Here is a 23,617-nt window from a genome sequence, read left to right as displayed (position 1 = left end):
AAAAGTAAGGGCTTACTTCTTGACGTGGCTGTGTGCCATCCTTGTCCCCTTCAATCCTAACTCTCACCACTCCAGACTTGTCAACGATCTCCTGAATGACTTTCCCATTCTTGCCAATTACCTTGCCTGAAAAAGCCAAAAAGAACTTGTGTGAACTAACACAAAGAACACACCATCACAGATGTCTTGAATTTTATAATGATCAAATCCATCTCCATACATACCGACCAAGTTCCTGGGGATCTGAACAGAATCTTCAAGAAACTCCAGATAATTCCTTGCCTTCTTAACTGCCTCCTCATTCTTGAAGAATACAAAAGGTTGTTTTTCTTAAAAAGGTCCTGGTGGTAAATACATGTCTATAGTTCACACACGCACGTCTATAGTTCACTGACACACACACAAAAGTCTACAGTTCACTCACACAAATACACACACACACACGTCCATAGTACACACACACACACACACACACACACGTCCATAGTACACACACACACACGTCCATAGTACACACACACGCGTCCATAGTACACACACACGCGTCAACAGTTCACACACGCGTCCACAGTTCACTCACTCACACACGCGTCCACAGTTCACTCACTCACACACGCGTCCACAGTTCACTCACACACGCGTCCATAGTTCACTCACTCACACGTCCACAGTACACACACACGCATCCACAGTACACACACACGCGTCCACAGTACACACACACGCGTCCACAGTACACACACACGCGTCCATAGTACACTCACTCACACACGCGTCCACAGTACACACACACGCGTCCACAGTACACACACACGCGTCCACAGTACACACACACGCGTCCACAGTACACACACACGCGTCCACAGTACACTCACTCACACACGCGTCCACAGTACACACACACGCGTCCACAGTACACACACACGCGTCCACAGTACACACACACGCGTCCATAGTACACTCACACACGCGTCCACAGTTCACTCACTCACACACGCGTCCACAGCTCACTCACTCACACACGCGTCCACAGCTCACTCACAAACGCGTCCACAGTTCACTCACTCACACACGCGTCCACAGTTCACTCACACGTCCACAGTTCACTCACTCACTCAATTATATGTCCACAGTTCACTCACTCACTCACTCACACACACACACGTCCAGTTCACTCACTCACTCACACACGCGTCCAGTTCACTCACTCACACACACGTCCACAGTTCACTCACTCACACGCGTCCACAGTTCACTCACACGCATCCACAGTTCACTCACTCACACGGATCCACAGTTCACTCACTCACACACGCGTCCACAGTTCACTCACTCACACACGCGTCCACAGTTCACTCACTCACTCACGCGTCCACAGTTCACTCACACACACACGTCCAGTTCACTCACTCACTCACACGCGCGTCCACAGTTCACTCCCTCGCACGCGCGTCCACAGTTCACTCCCTCGCACGCGCGTCCACAGTTCACTCCCTCGCACGCGCGTCCACAGTTCACTCAATCACTCACACACGCGTCCACAGTTCACTCAATCACTCACACACGCATCCACAGTTCACTCAATCACTCACACACGCATCCACAGTTCACTCACTCACACACACACTTCCAGTTCACTCACTCACACACACACCACACACACGTCCAGTTCACTCACTCACACACACACACACACGTCTGTAGTTCACACACACGTCTGTAGTTCACACACACACGTCTGTAGTTCACACACACACACACACACACACACACACACACACACACACACACACACACACGTCTGTAGTTCACACACACACACACGTCTGTAGTTCACACTCACACACACACACGTCTGTAGTTCACACTCACACACGTCTGTAGTTCAAACACACACACACACGTCTGTAGTTCACACACACACACCACTGTAGTTCACACACACTCTTCTGTAGTTCACACACACGTCTGTAGTTCACACACACGTCCAGTTCACTCACTCACTCTCACACCACACACACACGCGTCCACAGTTCACTCACTCACACACGCGTCCAAAGTTCACTCACTCACACACGCGTCCACAGTTCACTCACTCACACACGCGTCCACAGTTCACTCACTCACACACGCGTCCACAGTTCACTCACTCACACACACACTTCCAGTTCACTCACTCACACACACACCACACACACGTCCAGTTCACTCACTCACACACACACACACACGTCTGTAGTTCACACACACGTCTGTAGTTCACACACACACGTCTGTAGTTCACACACACACACACACACACACACACACACACACACACACACACACACACACACACGTCTGTAGTTCACACTCACACGTCTGTAGTTCACACTCACACACACACACGTCTGTAGTTCACACACACACACACACACGTCTGTAGTTCACACACACACACGTCTGTAGTTCACACACACACACGTCTGTAGTTCACACACACACGTCTGTAGTTCACATACACTCTTCTGTAGTTCACACACACGTCTGTAGTTCACACACACACACACACGTCCACAGTCCAGTTCACTCACTCACTCTCACACGCGTCCACAGTTCACTCACTCACACACGCGTCCACAGTTCACTCACTCACACACGCGTCCACAGTTCACTCACTCACACACGCGTCCACAGTTCACTCACTCACACACGCGTCCACAGTACACACACACGCGTCCATAGTTCACTCACTCACACGTCCACAGTACACACACACGCGTCCACAGTACACACACACACGCGTCCACAGTACACACACACGCGTCCACAGTACACACACACGCGTCCACAGTTCACTCACTCACACACGCGTCCACAGTTCACTCACTCACACGCGTCCACAGTTCACTCACACGTCCACAGTTCACTCACTCACTCACACGCGCGTCCACAGTTCACTCACTCACAAGCGCGTCCACAGTTCACTCACTCACAAGCGCGTCCACAGTTCACTCACTCACACGCGCGTCCACAGCTCACTCACTCACACGCGCGTCAACAGTTCACTCACTCACACAAGCGTCCACAGTTCACTCACTCACACACGCGTCCACAGTTCACTCACTCACACACGCGTCCACAGTTCACTCACTCACACACGCGTCCACAGTTCACTCACTCACTCCACTCACACGCGCGTCCACAGTTCACTCACTCACACCCGCGTCCACAGTTCACTCACACGCGCGTCCACAGTTCACTCACTAGCACGCGCGTCCACAGTTCACTCCCTCGCACGCGCGTCCACATTTCACTCCCTCGCACGCGCGTCCACAGTTCACTCCCTCGCACGCGCGTCCACAGTTCACTCCCTCGCACGCGCGTCCACATTTCACTCCCTCGCACGCGCGTCCACAGTTCACTCCCTCGCACGCGCGTCCACAGTTCACTCCCTCGCACGCGCGTCCACAGTTCACTCCCTCGCACGCGCGTCCACAGTTCACTCAATCACACGCATCCACAGTTCACTCACACACACACGTCCAGTTCACTCACTCACACACACACACACTTCCAGTTCACTCACTCACACACACACACACACACACACCACACACACGTCCAGTTCACTCACTCACACACACACACACGTCTGTAGTTCACACACGTCTGTAGTTCACACACACACACACACGTCTGTAGTTCACACACACACACACACACACACACACACACACACACACGTCTGTAGTTCACACACACACACACGTCTGTAGTTCACACTCACACACACACACGTCTGTAGTTCACACTCACACACACACACGTCTGTAGTTCAAACACACACACACACGTCTGTAGTTCACACACACACACCACTGTAGTTCACACACACTCTTCTGTAGTTCACACACACGTCTGTAGTTCACACACACGTCCAGTTCACTCACTCACTCTCACACCACACACACACGCGTCCACAGTTCACTCACTCACACACGCGTCCAAAGTTCACTCACTCACACACGCGTCCACAGTTCACTCACTCACACACGCGTCCACAGTTCACTCACTCACACACGCGTCCACAGTTCACTCACTCACATACGCGTCCACAGTTCACTCACACACGCGTCCACAGTACACACACACGCGTCCATAGTTCACTCACTCACACGTCCACAGTACACACACACGCATCCACAGTACACACACACGCGTCCACAGTACACACGCGTCCACAGTTCACTCACTCACACCACTCACACGCGCGTCCACAGTTCACTCACTCACACCCGCGACCACAGTTCACTCACACGCGCGTCCACAGTTCACTCACTCGCACGCGCGTCCACAGTTCACTCCCTCGCACGCGCGTCCACAGTTCACTCCCTCGCACGCGCGTCCACAGTTCACTCCCTCGCACGCGCGTCCACAGTTCACTCCCTCGCACGCGCGTCCACAGTTCACTCACACACACACGTCCAGTTCACTCACTCACACACACACTTCCAGTTCACTCACTCACACACACACACACACACACACACGTCCAGTTCACTCACTCACACACACACACGTCTGTAGTTCACACACGTCTGTAGTTCACACACACGTCTGTAGTTCACACACACACGTCTGTAGTTCACACACACACACACACACACACACACACACACACACGTCTGTAGTTCACACACACACACACGTCTGTAGTTCACACTCACACACACACACGTCTGTAGTTCAAACACACACACACACACGTCTGTAGTTCACACACACACACGTCTGTAGTTCACACACACACACCACTGTAGTTCACACACACTCTTCTGTAGTTCACACACACGTCTGTAGTTCACACACACGTTCACTCACTCACTCTCACACCACACACACACGCGTCCACAGTTCACTCACTCACACACGCGTCCACAGTTCACTCACTCACACACGCGTCCACAGTTCACTCACTCACATACGCGTCCACAGTTCACTCACACACGCGTCCACAGTACACACACACGCGTCCATAGTTCACTCACTCACACGTCCACAGTACACACACACGCATCCACAGTACACACACACGCGTCCACAGTACACACACACGCGTCCACAGTACACACGCGTCCACAGTTCACTCACTCACACACGCGTCCACAGCTCACTCACTCACACACGCGTCCACAGCTCACTCACTCACACACGCGTCCACAGCTCACTCACACACACACGCGTCCACAGTTCACTCACTCACAAACGCGTCCACAGTTCACTCACTCACACACGCGTCCACAGTTCACTCACTCACACGCGTCCACAGTTCACTCACTCACACGTCCACAGTTCACTCACACGTCCACAGTTCACTCACTCACTCACACACACACACACACACGCGTCCAGTTCACTCACTCACTCACACACACACGCGTCCAGTTCACTCACTCACACACGCGTCCACAGTTCACTCACTCACTCACACGCGTCCACAGTAAACTCAAACGCATCCACAGTTCACTCACTCACACACGCGTCCACAGTTCACTCACTCACTCACGCGTCCACAGTTAACTCACACACACGCGCGCGCGTCCACAGCTCACTCACGCGTCCACAGCTCACTCACTCACGCGCGCGTCCACAGCTCGCTCACTCACGCGCGCGTCCACAGCTCGCTCACTCACGCGCGCGTCAACAGTTCACTCACGCGCGCTTCCACAGTTCACGCGCGTCCACAGTTCACTCACACGCGTCCACAGTTCACTCACTCGCACGCGCGTCCACAGTTCACTCCCTCGCACGCGCGTCCACAGTTCACTCCCTCGCACGCGGCGTCCACAGTTCACTCCCTCGCACGCGGCGTCCACAGTTCACTCCCTCGCACGCGCGTCCACAGTTCACTCCCTCGCACGCGCGTCCACAGTTCACTCCCTCGCACGCGCGTCCACAGTTCACTCCCTCGCACGCGCGTCCACAGTTCACTCCCTCGCACGCGCGTCCACAGTTCACTCAATCACACGCATCCACAGTTCACTCAATCACACGCATCCACAGTTCACTCACTCACACACACACTTCCAGTTCACTCACTCACACACACACACACACCACACACACGTCCAGTTCACTCACTCACACACACACACGTCTGTAGTTCACACACACACACACACACACGTCTGTAGTTCACACACACGTCTGTAGTTCACACACACACACACACGTCTGTAGTTCACACTCACACACGTCTGTAGTTCACACACACACACCACTGTAGTTCACACACACGTCTGTAGTTCACACACACGTCCAGTTCACTCACTCACTCTCACACCACACACACACGCGTCCACAGTTCACTCACTCACACACGCGTCCAAAGTTCACTCACTCACACACACGTCCACAGTTCACTCACTCACACACGCGTCCACAGTTCACTCACTCACACACGCGTCCACAGTTCACTCACTCACATACGCGTCCAGTTCACTCACACACGCGTCCACAGTACACACACACACGCGTCCATAGTTCACTCACTCACACGTCCACAGTACACACACACGCGTCCACAGTACACACACACGCGTCCACAGTACACACGCGTCCACAGTTCACTCACTCACTCACACACGCGTCCACAGCTCACTCACTCACACACGCGTCCACAGCTCACTCACTCACACACGCGTCCACAGCTCACTCACACACACACGCGTCCACAGTTCACTCACTCACAAACGCGTCCACAGTTCACTCACTCACACACGCGTCCACAGTTCACTCACTCACACGCGTCCACAGTTCACTCACTAACACGTCCACAGTTCACTCACACGTCCACAGTTCACTCACTCACTCACACACGCACGCGTCCAGTTCACTCACTCACTCACACACACACGCGTCCAGTTCACTCACTCACACACGCGTCCACAGTTCACTCACTCACACGCGTCCACAGTTCACTCACACGCATCCACAGTTCACTCACACGCATCCACAGTTCACTCACTCACACACGCGTCCACAGTTCACTCACTCACTCATGCGTCCACAGTTCACTCACACACACACACACACACACACACACGCGCGCGTCCACAGTTCACTCACTCACACGCGCGTCCACAGTTCACTCACGCGCGCGTCCACAGCTCACTCACTCACGCGCGCGTCAACAGTTCGTTCACTCACTCACTCACTCACTCACACGCGCGTCCACAGTTCACTCACTCACTCACTCACGCGCGCGCGTCCACAGTTCACTCACACGCGCGTCCACAGTTCACTCACACGCGTCCACAGTTCACTCACTCACACGCGGCGTCCACAGTTCACTCACTCACACGCGCGTCCACAGTTCACTCACTCACACGCGCGTCCACAGTTCACTCACTCACACGCGCGTCCACAGTTCACTCACTCACACGCGCGTCCACAGTTCACTCACTCACACGCGCGTCCAGTTCACTCACTCACACGCGCGTCCACAGTTCACTCACACACACACGCGCGTCCACAGTTCACTCACTCACACACACGCGTCCACAGTTCACTCCCTCCCTCGCGCGCGTCCACAGTTCACTCCCTCCCTTGCGCGCGCGTCCACAGTTCCCTCCCTCGCGCGCGCGTCCACAGTTCACTCAATCGCACGCATCCACAGTTCACTCAATCGCACGCATCCACAGTTCACTCACACACACACGTCCAGTTCACTCACTCACACACACACGTTCACTCACTCACTCACACACTCACACACGTCTGTAGTTCACACACACACACACACACACACACACACGTCTGTAGTTCACACACACGTCTGTAGTTCACACACACACGTCTGTAGTTCTCACACACACACACACGTCTGTAGTTCACACACACACACGTCTGTAGTTCACACACACACACACACACACGTCTGTAGTTCACACACACACACACACACACACACGTCTGTAGTTCACACACACACACGTCTGTAGTTCACACACACACACGTCTGTAGTTCACACACGTCTGTAGTTCACACACACACACACACGTCTGTAGTACACACACACACACACACACACACACACACACACACACACACGTCTGTAGTTCACACTCACACACACACACGTCTGTAGTTCAAACACACACACACGTCTGTAGTTCACACACACACATCACTGTAGTTCACACACACTCTTCTGTAGTTCACACACACGTCCAGTTCACTCACTCACTCTCACACCACACACACACGCGTCCACAGTTCACTCACTCACACACGCGTCCAAAGTTCACTCACTCACACACGCGTCCACAGTTCACTCACTCACACACGCGTCCACAGTTCACTCACTCACACACGCGTCCACAGTTCACTCACTCACATACGCGTCCACAGTTCACTCACACACGCGTCCACAGTACACACACACGCGTCCATAGTTCACTCACTCACACGTCCACAGTACACACACACGCATCCACAGTACACACACACGCGTCCACAGTACACACGCGTCCACAGTTCACTCACTCACACACGCGTCCACAGCTCACTCACTCACGCGTCCACAGTTCACTCACTCACACACGCGTACACAGTTCACTCACTCACACACGCGTCCACAGTTCACTCACTCACACACGCGTCCACAGTTCACTCACTCACACCACTCACACGCGCGTCCACAGTTCACTCACTCACACCCGCGACCACAGTTCACTCGCACGCGCGTCCACAGTTCACTCACACACACACGTCCAGTTCACTCACTCACACACACACTTCCAGTTCACTCACTCACACACACACACACACACACACACACACCACACATACGTCCAGTTCACTCACTCACACACACACACGTCTGTAGTTCACACACGTCTGTAGTTCACACACACGTCTGTAGTTCACACACACACACACACGCGTCTGTAGTTCACACACACACACACACACACACACACACGTCTGTAGTTCACACACACACACACGTCTGTAGTTCACACTCACACACACACACGTCTGTAGTTCAAACACACACACACACACGTCTGTAGTTCACACACACACACGTCTGTAGTTCACACACACACACCACTGTAGTTCACACACACTCTTCTGTAGTTCACACACACGTCTGTAGTTCACACACACGTTCACTCACTCACTCTCACACCACACACACACGCGTCCACAGTTCACTCACTCACACACGCGTCCAAAGTTCACTCACTCACACACGCGTCCACAGTTCACTCACTCACACACGCGTCCACAGTTCACTCACTCACATACGCGTCCACAGTTCACTCACACACGCGTCCACAGTACACACACACGCGTCCATAGTTCACTCACTCACACGTCCACAGTACACACACACGCATCCACAGTACACACACACGCGTCCACAGTACACACACACGCGTCCACAGTACACACGCGTCCACAGTTCACTCACTCACACACGCGTCCACAGCTCACTCACTCACACACGCGTCCACAGCTCACTCACTCACACACGCGTCCACAGCTCACTCACACACACACGCGTCCACAGTTCACTCACTCACAAACGCGTCCACAGTTCACTCACTCACACACGCGTCCACAGTTCACTCACTCACACGCGTCCACAGTTCACTCACTCACACGTCCACAGTTCACTCACACGCATCCACAGTTCACTCACTCACACACGCGTCCACAGTTCACTCACTCACTCACACACACACGCGTCCAGTTCACTCACTCACACACGCGTCCACAGTTCACTCACTCACACGCGTCCACAGTTCACTCACACGCATCCACAGTTCACTCACTCACACACGCGTCCACAGTTCACTCACTCACTCACGCGTCCACAGTTAACTCACACACACGCGCGCGCGTCCACAGCTCACTCACTCACGCGCGTCCACAGCTCGCTCACTCACTCACGCGCGCGTCCACAGCTCACTCACTCACGCGCGCGTCCACAGCTCGCTCACTCACGCGCGCGTCCACAGCTCGCTCACTCACGCGCGCATCAACAGTTCACTCACTCACTCACGCGCGCGTCCACAGTTCACTCACACGCGTCCACAGTTCACTCCCTCGCACGCGCGTCCACAGTTCACTCCATCGCACGCGCGTCCACAGTTCACTCCCTCGCACGCGGCGTCCACAGTTCACTCCCCGCACGCGGCGTCCACAGTTCACTCCCTCGCACGCGCGTCCACAGTTCACTCCCTCGCACGCGCGTCCACAGTTCACTCCCTCGCACGCGCGTCCACAGTTCACTCCCTCGCACGCGCGTCCACAGTTCACTCCCTCGCACGCGCGTCCACAGTTCACTCACTCACACACGCGTCCACAGTTCACTCACTCACACACGCGTCCACAGTTCACTCACTCACTCACGCGTCCACAGTTCACTCACACACACACGTCCAGTTCACTCACTCACTCACTCACACACACACGTCCAGTTCACTCACTCACACACACGCGTCCAGTTCACTCACACACACGCGCGTCCATAGTTCACTCACACACACGCGCGTCCACAGTTCACTCACTCACACGCGCGTCCACAGTTCACTCACTCACACGCGCGTCCACAGTTCACTCACTCACACGCGCGTCCACAGCTCACTCACACACGTGTCCACAGTTCACTCACACGTCCACAGTTCACTCACTCACTCACACGTCCAGTTCACTCACACACACGCGTCCAGTTCACTCACTCACACACGCGTCCACAGTTCACACGCGTCCACAGTTCACTCACACGCATCCACAGTTCACTCACTCACACGGATCCACAGTTCACTCACTCACACACGCGTCCACAGTTCACTCACTCACACACGCGTCCACAGTTCACTCACACACACACGTCCAGTTCACTCACTCACTCACACACACGCGTCCAGTTCACTCACTCACACACGCGCGTCCAGTTCACTCACACACACGCGCGTCCACAGTTCACTCACACACGCGGCGTCCACAGCTCACTCACTCACACACGCGTCCACAGTTCACTCACTCACACACGCGTCCACAGTTCACTCACTCACACACGCGTCCACAGTTCACTCACTCACACACGCGTCAACAGTTCACTCACTCACACACGCGTCCCACAGTTCACTCACTCACACACGCGTCCACAGTTCACTCACTCACACACGCGTCCACAGTTCACTCACTCACACACGCGTCAACAGTTCACTCACTCACACACGCGTCCACAGTTCACTCATTTACACACGCATCCACAGTTCACTCACACCACTCACACACGCGTCCAACTCACTCTCACACACACACACCACACACACACGCGTCCACAGTTCACTCACGCGTCCACAGTTCACTCACACACACACACACACACACACACACACGCGTCCACAGTTCACTCACACACACACGCGCGGCGTCCACAGTTCACTCACTCACACACACACACACACACACACACACACACACACACACACACACACACACACACACACACACACACGCGTCCACAGTTCACTCCCTCGCACGCGGCGTCCACAGTTCACTCCCTCGCACGCGCGTCCACAGTTCACTCCCTCGCACGCGCGTCCACAGTTCACTCCCTCGCACGCGCGTCCACAGTTCACTCCCTCGCACGCGCGTCCACAGTTCACTCAATCACACGCATCCACAGTTCACTCACACACACACGTCCAGTTCACTCACTCACACACACACTTCCAGTTCACTCACTCACACACACACACACACACACACACACACACACACACCACACACACGTCCAGTTCACTCACTCACACACACACACGTCTGTAGTTCACACACACACACACACGTCTGTAGTTCACACACACGTCTGTAGTTCACACACACACACACACACACGTCTGTAGTTCACACACACACACACACGTCTGTAGTTCACACTCACACACACACACGTCTGTAGTTCAAACACACACACACACACGTCTGTAGTTCACACACACACACCACTGTAGTTCACACACACTCTTCTGTAGTTCACACACACTCTTCTGTAGTTCACACACACACACGTCTGTAGTTCACACACACACACCACTGTAGTTCACACACACACTTCTGTAGTTCACACACACGTCTGTAGTTCACACACACGTTCACTCACTCACTCTCACACCACACACACGCGCGTCCACAGTTCACTCACTCACTCACACACGCGTCCAAAGTTCACTCACTCACACACGCGTCCACAGTTCACTCACTCACACACGCGTCCACAGTTCACTCACTCACACACGCGTCCACAGTTCACTCACTCACATACGCGTCCACAGTTCACTCACACACGCGTCCACAGTACACACACACGCGTCCATAGTTCACTCACTCACACGTCCACAGTACACACACACGCATCCACAGTACACACACACGCGTCCACAGTACACACACACGCGTCCACAGTACACACGCGTCCACAGTTCACTCACTCACTCACACACGCGTCCACAGTTCACTCACTCACACGCGCGTCCACAGCTCACTCACACACGTGTCCACAGTTCACTCACACGTCCACAGTTCACTCACTCACTCACACGTCCAGTTCACTCACACACACGCGTCCAGTTCACTCACTCACACACGCGTCCACAGTTCACACGCGTCCACAGTTCACTCACACGCATCCACAGTTCACTCACTCACACGGATCCACAGTTCACTCACTCACACACGCGTCCACAGTTCACTCACTCACTCACGCGTCCACAGTTCACTCACACACACACGTCCAGTTCACTCACTCACTCACACACACACGTCCAGTTCACTCACTCACACACACGCGTCCAGTTCACTCACACACGCGCGTCCACAGTTCACTCACACGCGCGTCCACAGTTCACTCACTCACACGCGCGTCCACAGTTCACTCACTCACACGCGCGTCCACAGTTCACTCACTCACTCACACGCGCGTCCACAGTTCACTCACTCACACGCGCGTCCACAGCTCACTCACTCACACGCGCGTCCACAGCTCACTCACTCACACACGCGTCCACAGTTCACTCACTCACACACGCGTCCACAGTTCACTCACTCACACACGCGTCAACAGTTCACTCACTCACACACGCGTCCACAGTTCACTCACTCACACACGCGTCCACAGTTCACTCACTCACACACGCGTCCACAGTTCACTCACTCACACACGCGTCCACAGTTCACTCACTCACACACGCGTCCACAGTTCACTCACTCACACACGCGTCCACAGTTCACTCACTCACACACGCGTCCACAGTTCACTCACTCACACACGCGTCAACAGTTCACTCACTCACACACGCGTCCACAGTTCACTCACTCACACACGCATCCACAGTTCACTCACACCACTCACACACGCGTCCAACTCACTCTCACACACACACACCACACACACACGCGTCCACAGTTCACTCACGCGTCCACAGTTCACTCACACACACACACACACACACACACACACACGCGTCCACAGTTCACTCACACACACGCGCGCGTCCACAGTTCACTCACTCACTCACTCACTCACTCACTCACTCACACACACACACACACACACACACACACACACACACACACACACGTCCACAGTTCACTCCCTCGCACGCGCGTCCACAGTTCACTCCCTCGCACGCGCGTCCACAGTTCACTCCCTCGCACGCGCGTCCACAGTTCACTCCCTCGCACGCGCGTCCACAGTTCACTCCCTCGCACGCGCGTCCACAGTTCACTCCCTCGCACGCGCGTCCACAGTTCACTCAATCACACGCATCCACAGTTCACTCACACACACACGTCCAGTTCACTCACTCACACACACACTTCCAGTTCACTCACTCACACACACACACACACACACACACACACACACACACACACACACACACACGTCCAGTTCACTCACTCACACACACACACGTCTGTAGTTCACACACACACACACACACACGTCTGTAGTTCACACACACGTCTGTAGTTCACACACACACACACACACACCGTCTGTAGTTCACACACACACACACGTCTGTAGTTCAAACACACACACACACACGTCTGTAGTTCACACACACACACACGTCTGTAGTTCACACACACACACCACTGTAGTTCACACACACACACCACTGTAGTTCACACACACTCTTCTGTAGTTCACACACACTCTTCTGTAGTTCACACACACTCTTCTGTAGTTCACACACACACACGTCTGTAGTTCACACACACACACCACTGTAGTTCACACACACACTTCTGTAGTTCACACACACGTCTGTAGTTCACACACACGTTCACTCACTCACTCTCACACCACACACACGCGCGTCCACAGTTCACTCACTCACACACGCGTCCACAGTTCACTCACTCACACACGCGTCCACAGTTCACTCACTCACACACGCGTCCACAGTTCACTCACTCACTCACGCGTCCACAGTTCACTCACACACACACACGTCCAGTTCACTCACTCACTCACTCACTCACACACACACACACGTCCAGTTCACTCACTCACACACACGCGTCCAGTTCACTCACACACACGCGCGTCCATAGTTCACTCACACACACGCGCGTCCACAGTTCACTCACTCACACGCGCGTCCACAGTTCACTCACTCACACGCGCGTCCACAGCTCACTCACACACGTGTCCACAGTTCACTCACACGTCCACAGTTCACTCACTCACTCACACGTCCAGTTCACTCACACACACGCGTCCAGTTCACTCACTCACACACGCGTCCACAGTTCACACGCGTCCACAGTTCACTCACACGCATCCACAGTTCACTCACTCACACGGATCCACAGTTCACTCACTCACACACGCGTCCACAGTTCACTCACTCACACACGCGTCCACAGTTCACTCACTCACACACGCGTCCACAGTTCACTCACTCACTCACGCGTCCACAGTTCACTCACACACACACGTCCAGTTCACTCACTCACTCACACACACACGTCCAGTTCACTCACTCACACACACGCGTCCAGTTCACTCACACACGCGCGTCCACAGTTCACTCACACACGCGCGTCCACAGTTCACTCACACGCGCGTCCACAGTTCACTCACTCACACGCGCGTCCACAGTTCACTCACTCACTCACACGCGCGTCCACAGTTCACTCACTCACACGCGCGTCCACAGCTCACTCACTCACACGCGCGTCCACAGCTCACTCACTCACACACGCGTCCACAGTTCACTCACTCACACACGCGTCAACAGTTCACTCACTCACACACGCGTCCACAGTTCACTCACTCACACACGCGTCCACAGTTCACTCACTCACACACGCGTCCACAGTTCACTCACTCACACACGCGTCCACAGTTCACTCACACCACTCACACACGCGTCCAACTCACTCTCACACACACACACCACACACACACGCGTCCACAGTACACTCACGCGTCCACAGTTCACTACCTCGCACGCGCGTCCACAGTTCACTCCCTCGCACGCGCGTCCACAGTTCACTCCCTCGCACGCGCGTCCACAGTTCACTCCCTCGCACGCGCGTCCACAGTTCACTCCCTCGCACGCGCGTCCACAGTTCACTCAATCACACGCATCCACAGTTCACTCACACACACACGTCCAGTTCACTCACTCACACACACACTTCCAGTTCACTCACTCACACACACACACACACACACACACACCACACACACGTCCAGTTCACTCACTCACACACACACACGTCTGTAGTTCACACACACACACACACGTCTGTAGTTCACACACACGTCTGTAGTTCACACACACACACACACGTCTGTAGTTCACACACACACACACCGTCTGTAGTTCACACTCACACACACACACGTCTGTAGTTCAAACACACACACACACACGTCTGTAGTTCACACACACACACACACACGTCTGTAGTTCACACACACACACCACTGTAGTTCACACACACTCTTCTGTAGTTCACACACACTCTTCTGTAGTTCACACACACACACGTCTGTAGTTCACACACACACACCACTGTAGTTCACACACACTCTTCTGTAGTTCACACACACGTCTGTAGTTCACACACACGTTCACTCACTCACTCTCACACCACACACACGCGCGTCCACAGTTCACTCACTCACACACGCGTCCAAAGTTCACTCACTCACACACGCGTCCACAGTTCACTCACTCACACACGCGTCCACAGTTCACTCACTCACACACGCGTCCACAGTTCACTCACTCACATACGCGTCCACAGTTCACTCACACACGCGTCCACAGTACACACACACGCGTCCATAGTTCACTCACTCACACGTCCACAGTACACACACACGCATCCACAGTACACACACACGCGTCCACAGTACACACACACGCGTCCACAGTACACACGCGTCCACAGTTCACTCACTCACTCACACACGCGTCCACAGCTCACTCACTCACACACGCGTCCACAGCTCACTCACACACACACGCGTCCACAGTTCACTCACTCACAAACGCGTCCACAGTTCACTCACTCACACACGCGTCCACAGTTCACTCACTCACACGCGTCCACAGTTCACTCACTAACACGTCCACAGTTCACTCACACGTCCACAGTTCACTCACTCACACACGCGTCCACAGTTCACTCACTCACATACGCGTCCACAGTTCACTCACACACGCGTCCACAGTACACACACACGCGTCCATAGTTCACTCACTCACACGTCCACAGTACACACACACGCATCCACAGTACACACACACGCGTCCACAGTACACACACACGCGTCCACAGTACACACGCGTCCACAGTTCACTCACTCACTCACACACGCGTCCACAGTTCACTCACTCACACGCGCGTCCACAGCTCACTCACACACGTGTCCACAGTTCACTCACACGTCCACAGTTCACTCACTCACTCACACGTCCAGTTCACTCACACACACGCGTCCAGTTCACTCACTCACACACGCGTCCACAGTTCACACGCGTCCACAGTTCACTCACACGCATCCACAGTTCACTCACTCACACGGATCCACAGTTCACTCACTCACACACGCGTCCACAGTTCACTCACTCACACACGCGTCCACAGTTCACTCACTCACACACGCGTCCACAGTTCACTCACTCACTCACGCGTCCACAGTTCACTCACACACACACGTCCAGTTCACTCACTCACTCACACACACACGTCCAGTTCACTCACTCACACACACGCGTCCAGTTCACTCACACACGCGGCGTCCACAGTTCACTCACACGCGCGTCCACAGTTCACTCACTCACACGCGGCGTCCACAGTTCACTCACTCACACGCTGGCGTCCACAGTTCACTCACTCACTCACCGCACGCGTCCACAGTTCACTCACTCACACGCGCGTCCACAGCTCACTCACTCACACGCGGCGTCCACAGCTCACTCACTCACACACGCGTCCACAGGTCACTCACTCACACACGCGTCCACAGTTCACTCACTCACACACGCCGTCAACAGTTCACTCACTCACACACGCGTCCACAGTTCACTCACTCACACACGCGTCCACAGTTCACTCACTCACACACGCGTCCACAGTTCACTCACTCACACACGCGTCCACAGTTCACTCACTCACACACGCGTCCACAGTTCACTCACTCACACACGCGTCCACAGTTCACTCACTCACACACGCGTCAACAGTTCACTCACTCACACACGCGTCCACAGTTCACTCACTCACACACGCATCCACAGTTCACTCACACCACTCACACACGCGTCCAACTCACTCTCACACACACACACCACACACACACGCGTCCACAGTTCACTCACGCGTCCACAGTTCACTCACACACACACACACACACACACACACACACACACACGCGTCCACAGTTCACTCACACACACGCGCGCGTCCACAGTTCACTCACTCACTCACTCACACACACACACACACACACACACACACACGTCCACAGTTCACTCCCTCGCACGCGCGTCCACAGTTCACTCCCTCGCACGCGCGTCCACAGTTCACTCCCTCGCACGCGCGTCCACAGTTCACTCCCTCGCACGCGCGTCCACAGTTCACTCCCTCGCACGCGCGTCCACAGTTCACTCCCTCGCACGCGCGTCCACAGTTCACTCAATCACACGCATCCACAGTTCACTCACACACACACGTCCAGTTCACTCACTCACACACACACTTCCAGTTCACTCACTCACACACACACACACACACACACACACACACACACACACACACACACACCACACACACGTCCAGTTCACTCACTCACACACACACACGTCTGTAGTTCACACACACACACACACACACGTCTGTAGTTCACACACACGTCTGTAGTTCACACACACACACACACACACGTCTGTAGTTCACACACACACACACGTCTGTAGTTCAAACACACACACACACACGTCTGTAGTTCACACACACACACACGTCTGTAGTTCACACACACACACCACTGTAGTTCACACACACTCTTCTGTAGTTCACACACACTCTTCTGTAGTTCACACACACTCTTCTGTAGTTCACACACACACACGTCTGTAGTTCACACACACACACCACTGTAGTTCACACACACACTTCTGTAGTTCACACACACGTCTGTAGTTCACACACACGTTCACTCACTCACTCTCACACCACACACACGCGCGTCCACAGTTCACTCACTCACACACGCGTCCACAGTTCACTCACTCACACACGCGTCCACAGTTCACTCACTCACACACGCGTCCACAGTTCACTCACTCACTCACGCGTCCACAGTTCACTCACACACACACACGTCCAGTTCACTCACTCACTCACTCACACACACACACACGTCCAGTTCACTCACTCACACACACGCGTCCAGTTCACTCACACACACGCGCGTCCATAGTTCACTCACACACACGCGCGTCCACAGTTCACTCACTCACACGCGCGTCCACAGTTCACTCACTCACACGCGCGTCCACAGTTCACTCACTCACACGCGCGTCCACAGTTCACTCACTCACACGCGCGTCCACAGCTCACTCACACACGTGTCCACAGTTCACTCACACGTCCACAGTTCACTCACTCACTCACACGTCCAGTTCACTCACACACACGCGTCCAGTTCACTCACTCACACACGCGTCCACAGTTCACACGCGTCCACAGTTCACTCACACGCATCCACAGTTCACTCACTCACACGGATCCACAGTTCACTCACTCACACACGCGTCCACAGTTCACTCACTCACACACGCGTCCACAGTTCACTCACTCACACACGCGTCCACAGTTCACTCACTCACTCACGCGTCCACAGTTCACTCACACACACACGTCCAGTTCGCTCACTCACTCACACACACGCGTCCAGTTCACTCACTCACACACGCGCGTCCAGTTCACTCACACACGCGCGTCCACAGTTCACTCACACACGCGGCGTCCACAGTTCACTCACACGCGCGTCCACAGTTCACTCACTCACACGCGCGTCCACAGTTCACTCACTCACTCACACGCCGTCCACAGTTCACTCACTCACACGCGTCCCACAGCTCACTCACTCACACGCGCGTCCACAGCTCGCTCACTCACTCACACACGCGTCCACAGTTCACTCACACACGCGTCAACAGTTCACTCACTCACACACGCGTCCACAGTTCACTCACTCACACACGCGTCCACAGTTCACTCACTCACACACGCGTCCACAGTTCACTCACTCACACACGCGTCCACAGTTCACTCACACCACTCACACACGCGTCCAACTCACTCTCACACACACACACCACACACACACGCGTCCACAGTTCACTCACGCGTCCACAGTTCACTCCCTCGCACGCGCGTCCACAGTTCACTCCCTCGCACGCGCGTCCACAGTTCACTCCCTCGCACGCGCGTCCACAGTTCACTCCCTCGCACGCGCGTCCACAGTTCACTCCCTCGCACGCGCGTCCACAGTTCACTCAATCACACGCATCCACAGTTCACTCACACACACACGTCCAGTTCACTCACTCACACACACACTTCCAGTTCACTCACTCACACACACACACACACACACACACACCACACACACGTCCAGTTCACTCACTCACACACACACACGTCTGTAGTTCACACACACACACACGTCTGTAGTTCACACACACGTCTGTAGTTCACACACACACACACACGTCTGTAGTTCACACACACACACACACGTCTGTAGTTCACACTCACACACACACACGTCTGTAGTTCAAACACACACACACACACGTCTGTAGTTCACACACACACACACACGTCTGTAGTTCACACACACACACCACTGTAGTTCACACACACTCTTCTGTAGTTCACACACACTCTTCTGTAGTTCACACACACACACGTCTGTAGTTCACACACACACACCACTGTAGTTCACACACACTCTTCTGTAGTTCACACACACGTCTGTAGTTCACACACACGTTCACTCACTCACTCTCACACCACACACACGCGCGTCCACAGTTCACTCACTCACACACGCGTCCAAAGTTCACTCACTCACACACGCGTCCACAGTTCACTCACTCACACACGCGTCCACAGTTCACTCACTCACACACGCGTCCACAGTTCACTCACTCACATACGCGTCCACAGTTCACTCACACACGCGTCCACAGTACACACACACGCGTCCATAGTTCACTCACTCACACGTCCACAGTACACACACACGCATCCACAGTACACACACACGCGTCCACAGTACACACACACGCGTCCACAGTACACACGCGTCCACAGTTCACTCACTCACTCACACACGCGTCCACAGCTCACTCACTCACACACGCGTCCACAGCTCACTCACACACACACGCGTCCACAGTTCACTCACTCACAAACGCGTCCACAGTTCACTCACTCACACACGCGTCCACAGTTCACTCACTCACACGCGTCCACAGTTCACTCACTAACACGTCCACAGTTCACTCACACGTCCACAGTTCACTCACTCACACACACACGCACGCGTCCAGTTCACTCACTCACACACACACGCGTCCAGTTCACTCACTCACTCACACACGCGTCCACAGTTCACTCACTCAAACGCGTCCACAGTTCACTCACACGCATCCACAGTTCACTCACTCACACACGCGTCCACAGTTCACTCACTCACTCATGCGTCCACAGTTCACTCACACACACACACACGCGCGTCCACAGTTCACTCACTCACACACGCGTCCACAGTACACACACACGCGTCCACAGTACACACACACGCGTCCATAGTACACTCACTCACACACGCGTCCACAGTTCACTCACTCACACACGCGTCCACAGCTCACTCACTCACACACGCGTCCACAGCTCACTCACACACACACGCGTCCACAGTTCACTCACTCACAAACGCGTCCACAGTTCACACTCACACACATGTCCACAGTTCACTCACACGTCCACAGTTCACTCACTCACTCACACGTCCAGTTCACTCACACACACGCGTCCAGTTCACTCACTCACACACGCGTCCACAGTTCACACGCGTCCACAGTTCACTCACTCACACGGATCCACAGTTCACTCACTCACACACGCGTCCACAGTTCACTCACTCACACACGCGTCCACAGTTCACTCACTCACACACGCGTCCACAGTTCACTCACTCACTCACGCGTCCACAGTTCACTCACTCACTCACGCGTCCACAGTTCACTCACACACACACGTCCAGTTCACTCACTCACTCACACACACACGTCCAGTTCACTCACTCACACACACGCGTCCAGTTCACTCACACACACGCGCGTCCACAGTTCACTCACTCACTCACGCGTCCACAGTTCACTCACACACACACGTCCAGTTCACTCACTCACACACACGCGTCCAGTTCACTCACACACACGCGCGTCCACAGTTCGTTCACTCACACGCGCGTCCACAGTTCACTCACTAAGACACGCGTCCACAGTTCACTCACTCACACACGCGTCCACAGTTCACTCACTCACTCACGCGTCCACAGTTCACTCACTCACACACGCGTCCACAGTTCACTCACTCACACACGCGTCCACAGTTCACTCACTCACTCACGCGTCCACAGTTCACTCACTCACTCACGCGTCCACAGTTCACTCACACGTCCAGTTCACTCACTCACTCACACACACACGTCCAGTTCACTCACTCACACACACGCGTCCAGTTCACTCACACACACACGCGTCCACAGTTCACTCACTCACACACGCGTCCACAGTTCACTCACTCACACACGCGTCCACAGTTCACTCACTCACACACGCGTCCACAGTTCACTCACTCACTCACGCGTCCACAGTTCACTCACTCACACGCATCCACAGTTCACTCACTCACACGGATCCACAGTTCACTCACTCACACACGCGTCCACAGTTCACTCACTCACACACGCGTCCACAGTTCACTCACTCACACACGCGTCCACAGTTCACTCACTCACTCACGCGTCCACAGTTCACTCACTCACTCACGCGTCCACAGTTCACTCACACACACACGTCCAGTTCACTCACTCACTCACACACACACACACGTCCAGTTCACTCACTCACACGCACGCGTACAGTTCACTCACACACACGCACGCGCACAGTTCACTCACTCACACGCGCGTCCACAGCTCACTCACACACGTGTCCACAGTTCACTCACACGTCCACAGTCCACTCACTCACTCACACGTCCAGTTCACTCACACACACGCGTCCAGTTCACTCACTCACACACGCGTCCACAGTTCACACGCGTCCACAGTTCACTCACACGCATCCACAGTTCACTCACTCACACGGATCCACAGTTCACTCACTCACACACGCGTCCACAGTTCACTCACTCACTCACGCGTCCACAGTTCACTCACACACACACGTCCAGTTCACTCACTCACTCACACACACACGTCCAGTTCACTCACTCACACACACGCGTCCAGTTCACTCACACACACGCGCGTCCACAGTTCACTCACACACGCGCGTCCACAGCTCACTCACTCACACACGCGTCCACAGTTCACTCACTCACACACGCGTCCACAGTTCACTCACTCACACACGCGTCCACAGTTCACTCACTCACACACGCGTCAACAGTTCACTCACTCACACACGCGTCCACAGTTCACTCACTCACACACGCGTCCACAGTTCACTCACTCACACACGCGTCCACAGTTCACTCACTCACACACGCGTCCACAGTTCACTCACTCACACACGCGTCCACAGTTCACTCACTCACACACGCGTCCACAGTTCACTCACTCACACACGCGTCCACAGTTCACTCACTCACACACGCATCCACAGTTCACTCACACCACTCACACACGCGTCCAACTCACTCTCACACACACACACCACACACACACGCGTCCACAGTTCACTCACGCGTCCACAGTTCACTCACACACACACA

The 23,617-nt window shown here is 54.4% G+C and overlaps 1 protein-coding gene across 3 annotated transcripts in view; it reads right to left on the bottom strand.

Moving 5' to 3' along the window:
- The window catches only part of fxr1 (FMR1 autosomal homolog 1), a 43,588-nt gene that overhangs the window by 3,559 nt on the left and 16,412 nt on the right, over positions 1 to 23,617 (bottom strand). For all 3 annotated transcript variants that reach the window (XM_014216579.2, XM_014216581.2, XM_014216582.2), the window contains exons 9-10: positions 225 to 303; positions 17 to 126 (exon numbers count right to left, since the gene is read on the bottom strand). In XM_014216579.2, the coding sequence (XP_014072054.1) occupies positions 17 to 126; positions 225 to 303 (189 nt within the window). The remainder of the gene's footprint in view (positions 1 to 16; positions 127 to 224; positions 304 to 23,617) is intronic.

This window comes from Salmo salar, chromosome ssa10 (assembly GCF_905237065.1).
Source record: "Salmo salar chromosome ssa10, Ssal_v3.1, whole genome shotgun sequence".
Classification (NCBI taxonomy): Eukaryota; Metazoa; Chordata; class Actinopteri; order Salmoniformes; family Salmonidae; genus Salmo; species Salmo salar.
This window is presented reverse-complemented; position numbering and strand designations above follow the sequence as displayed.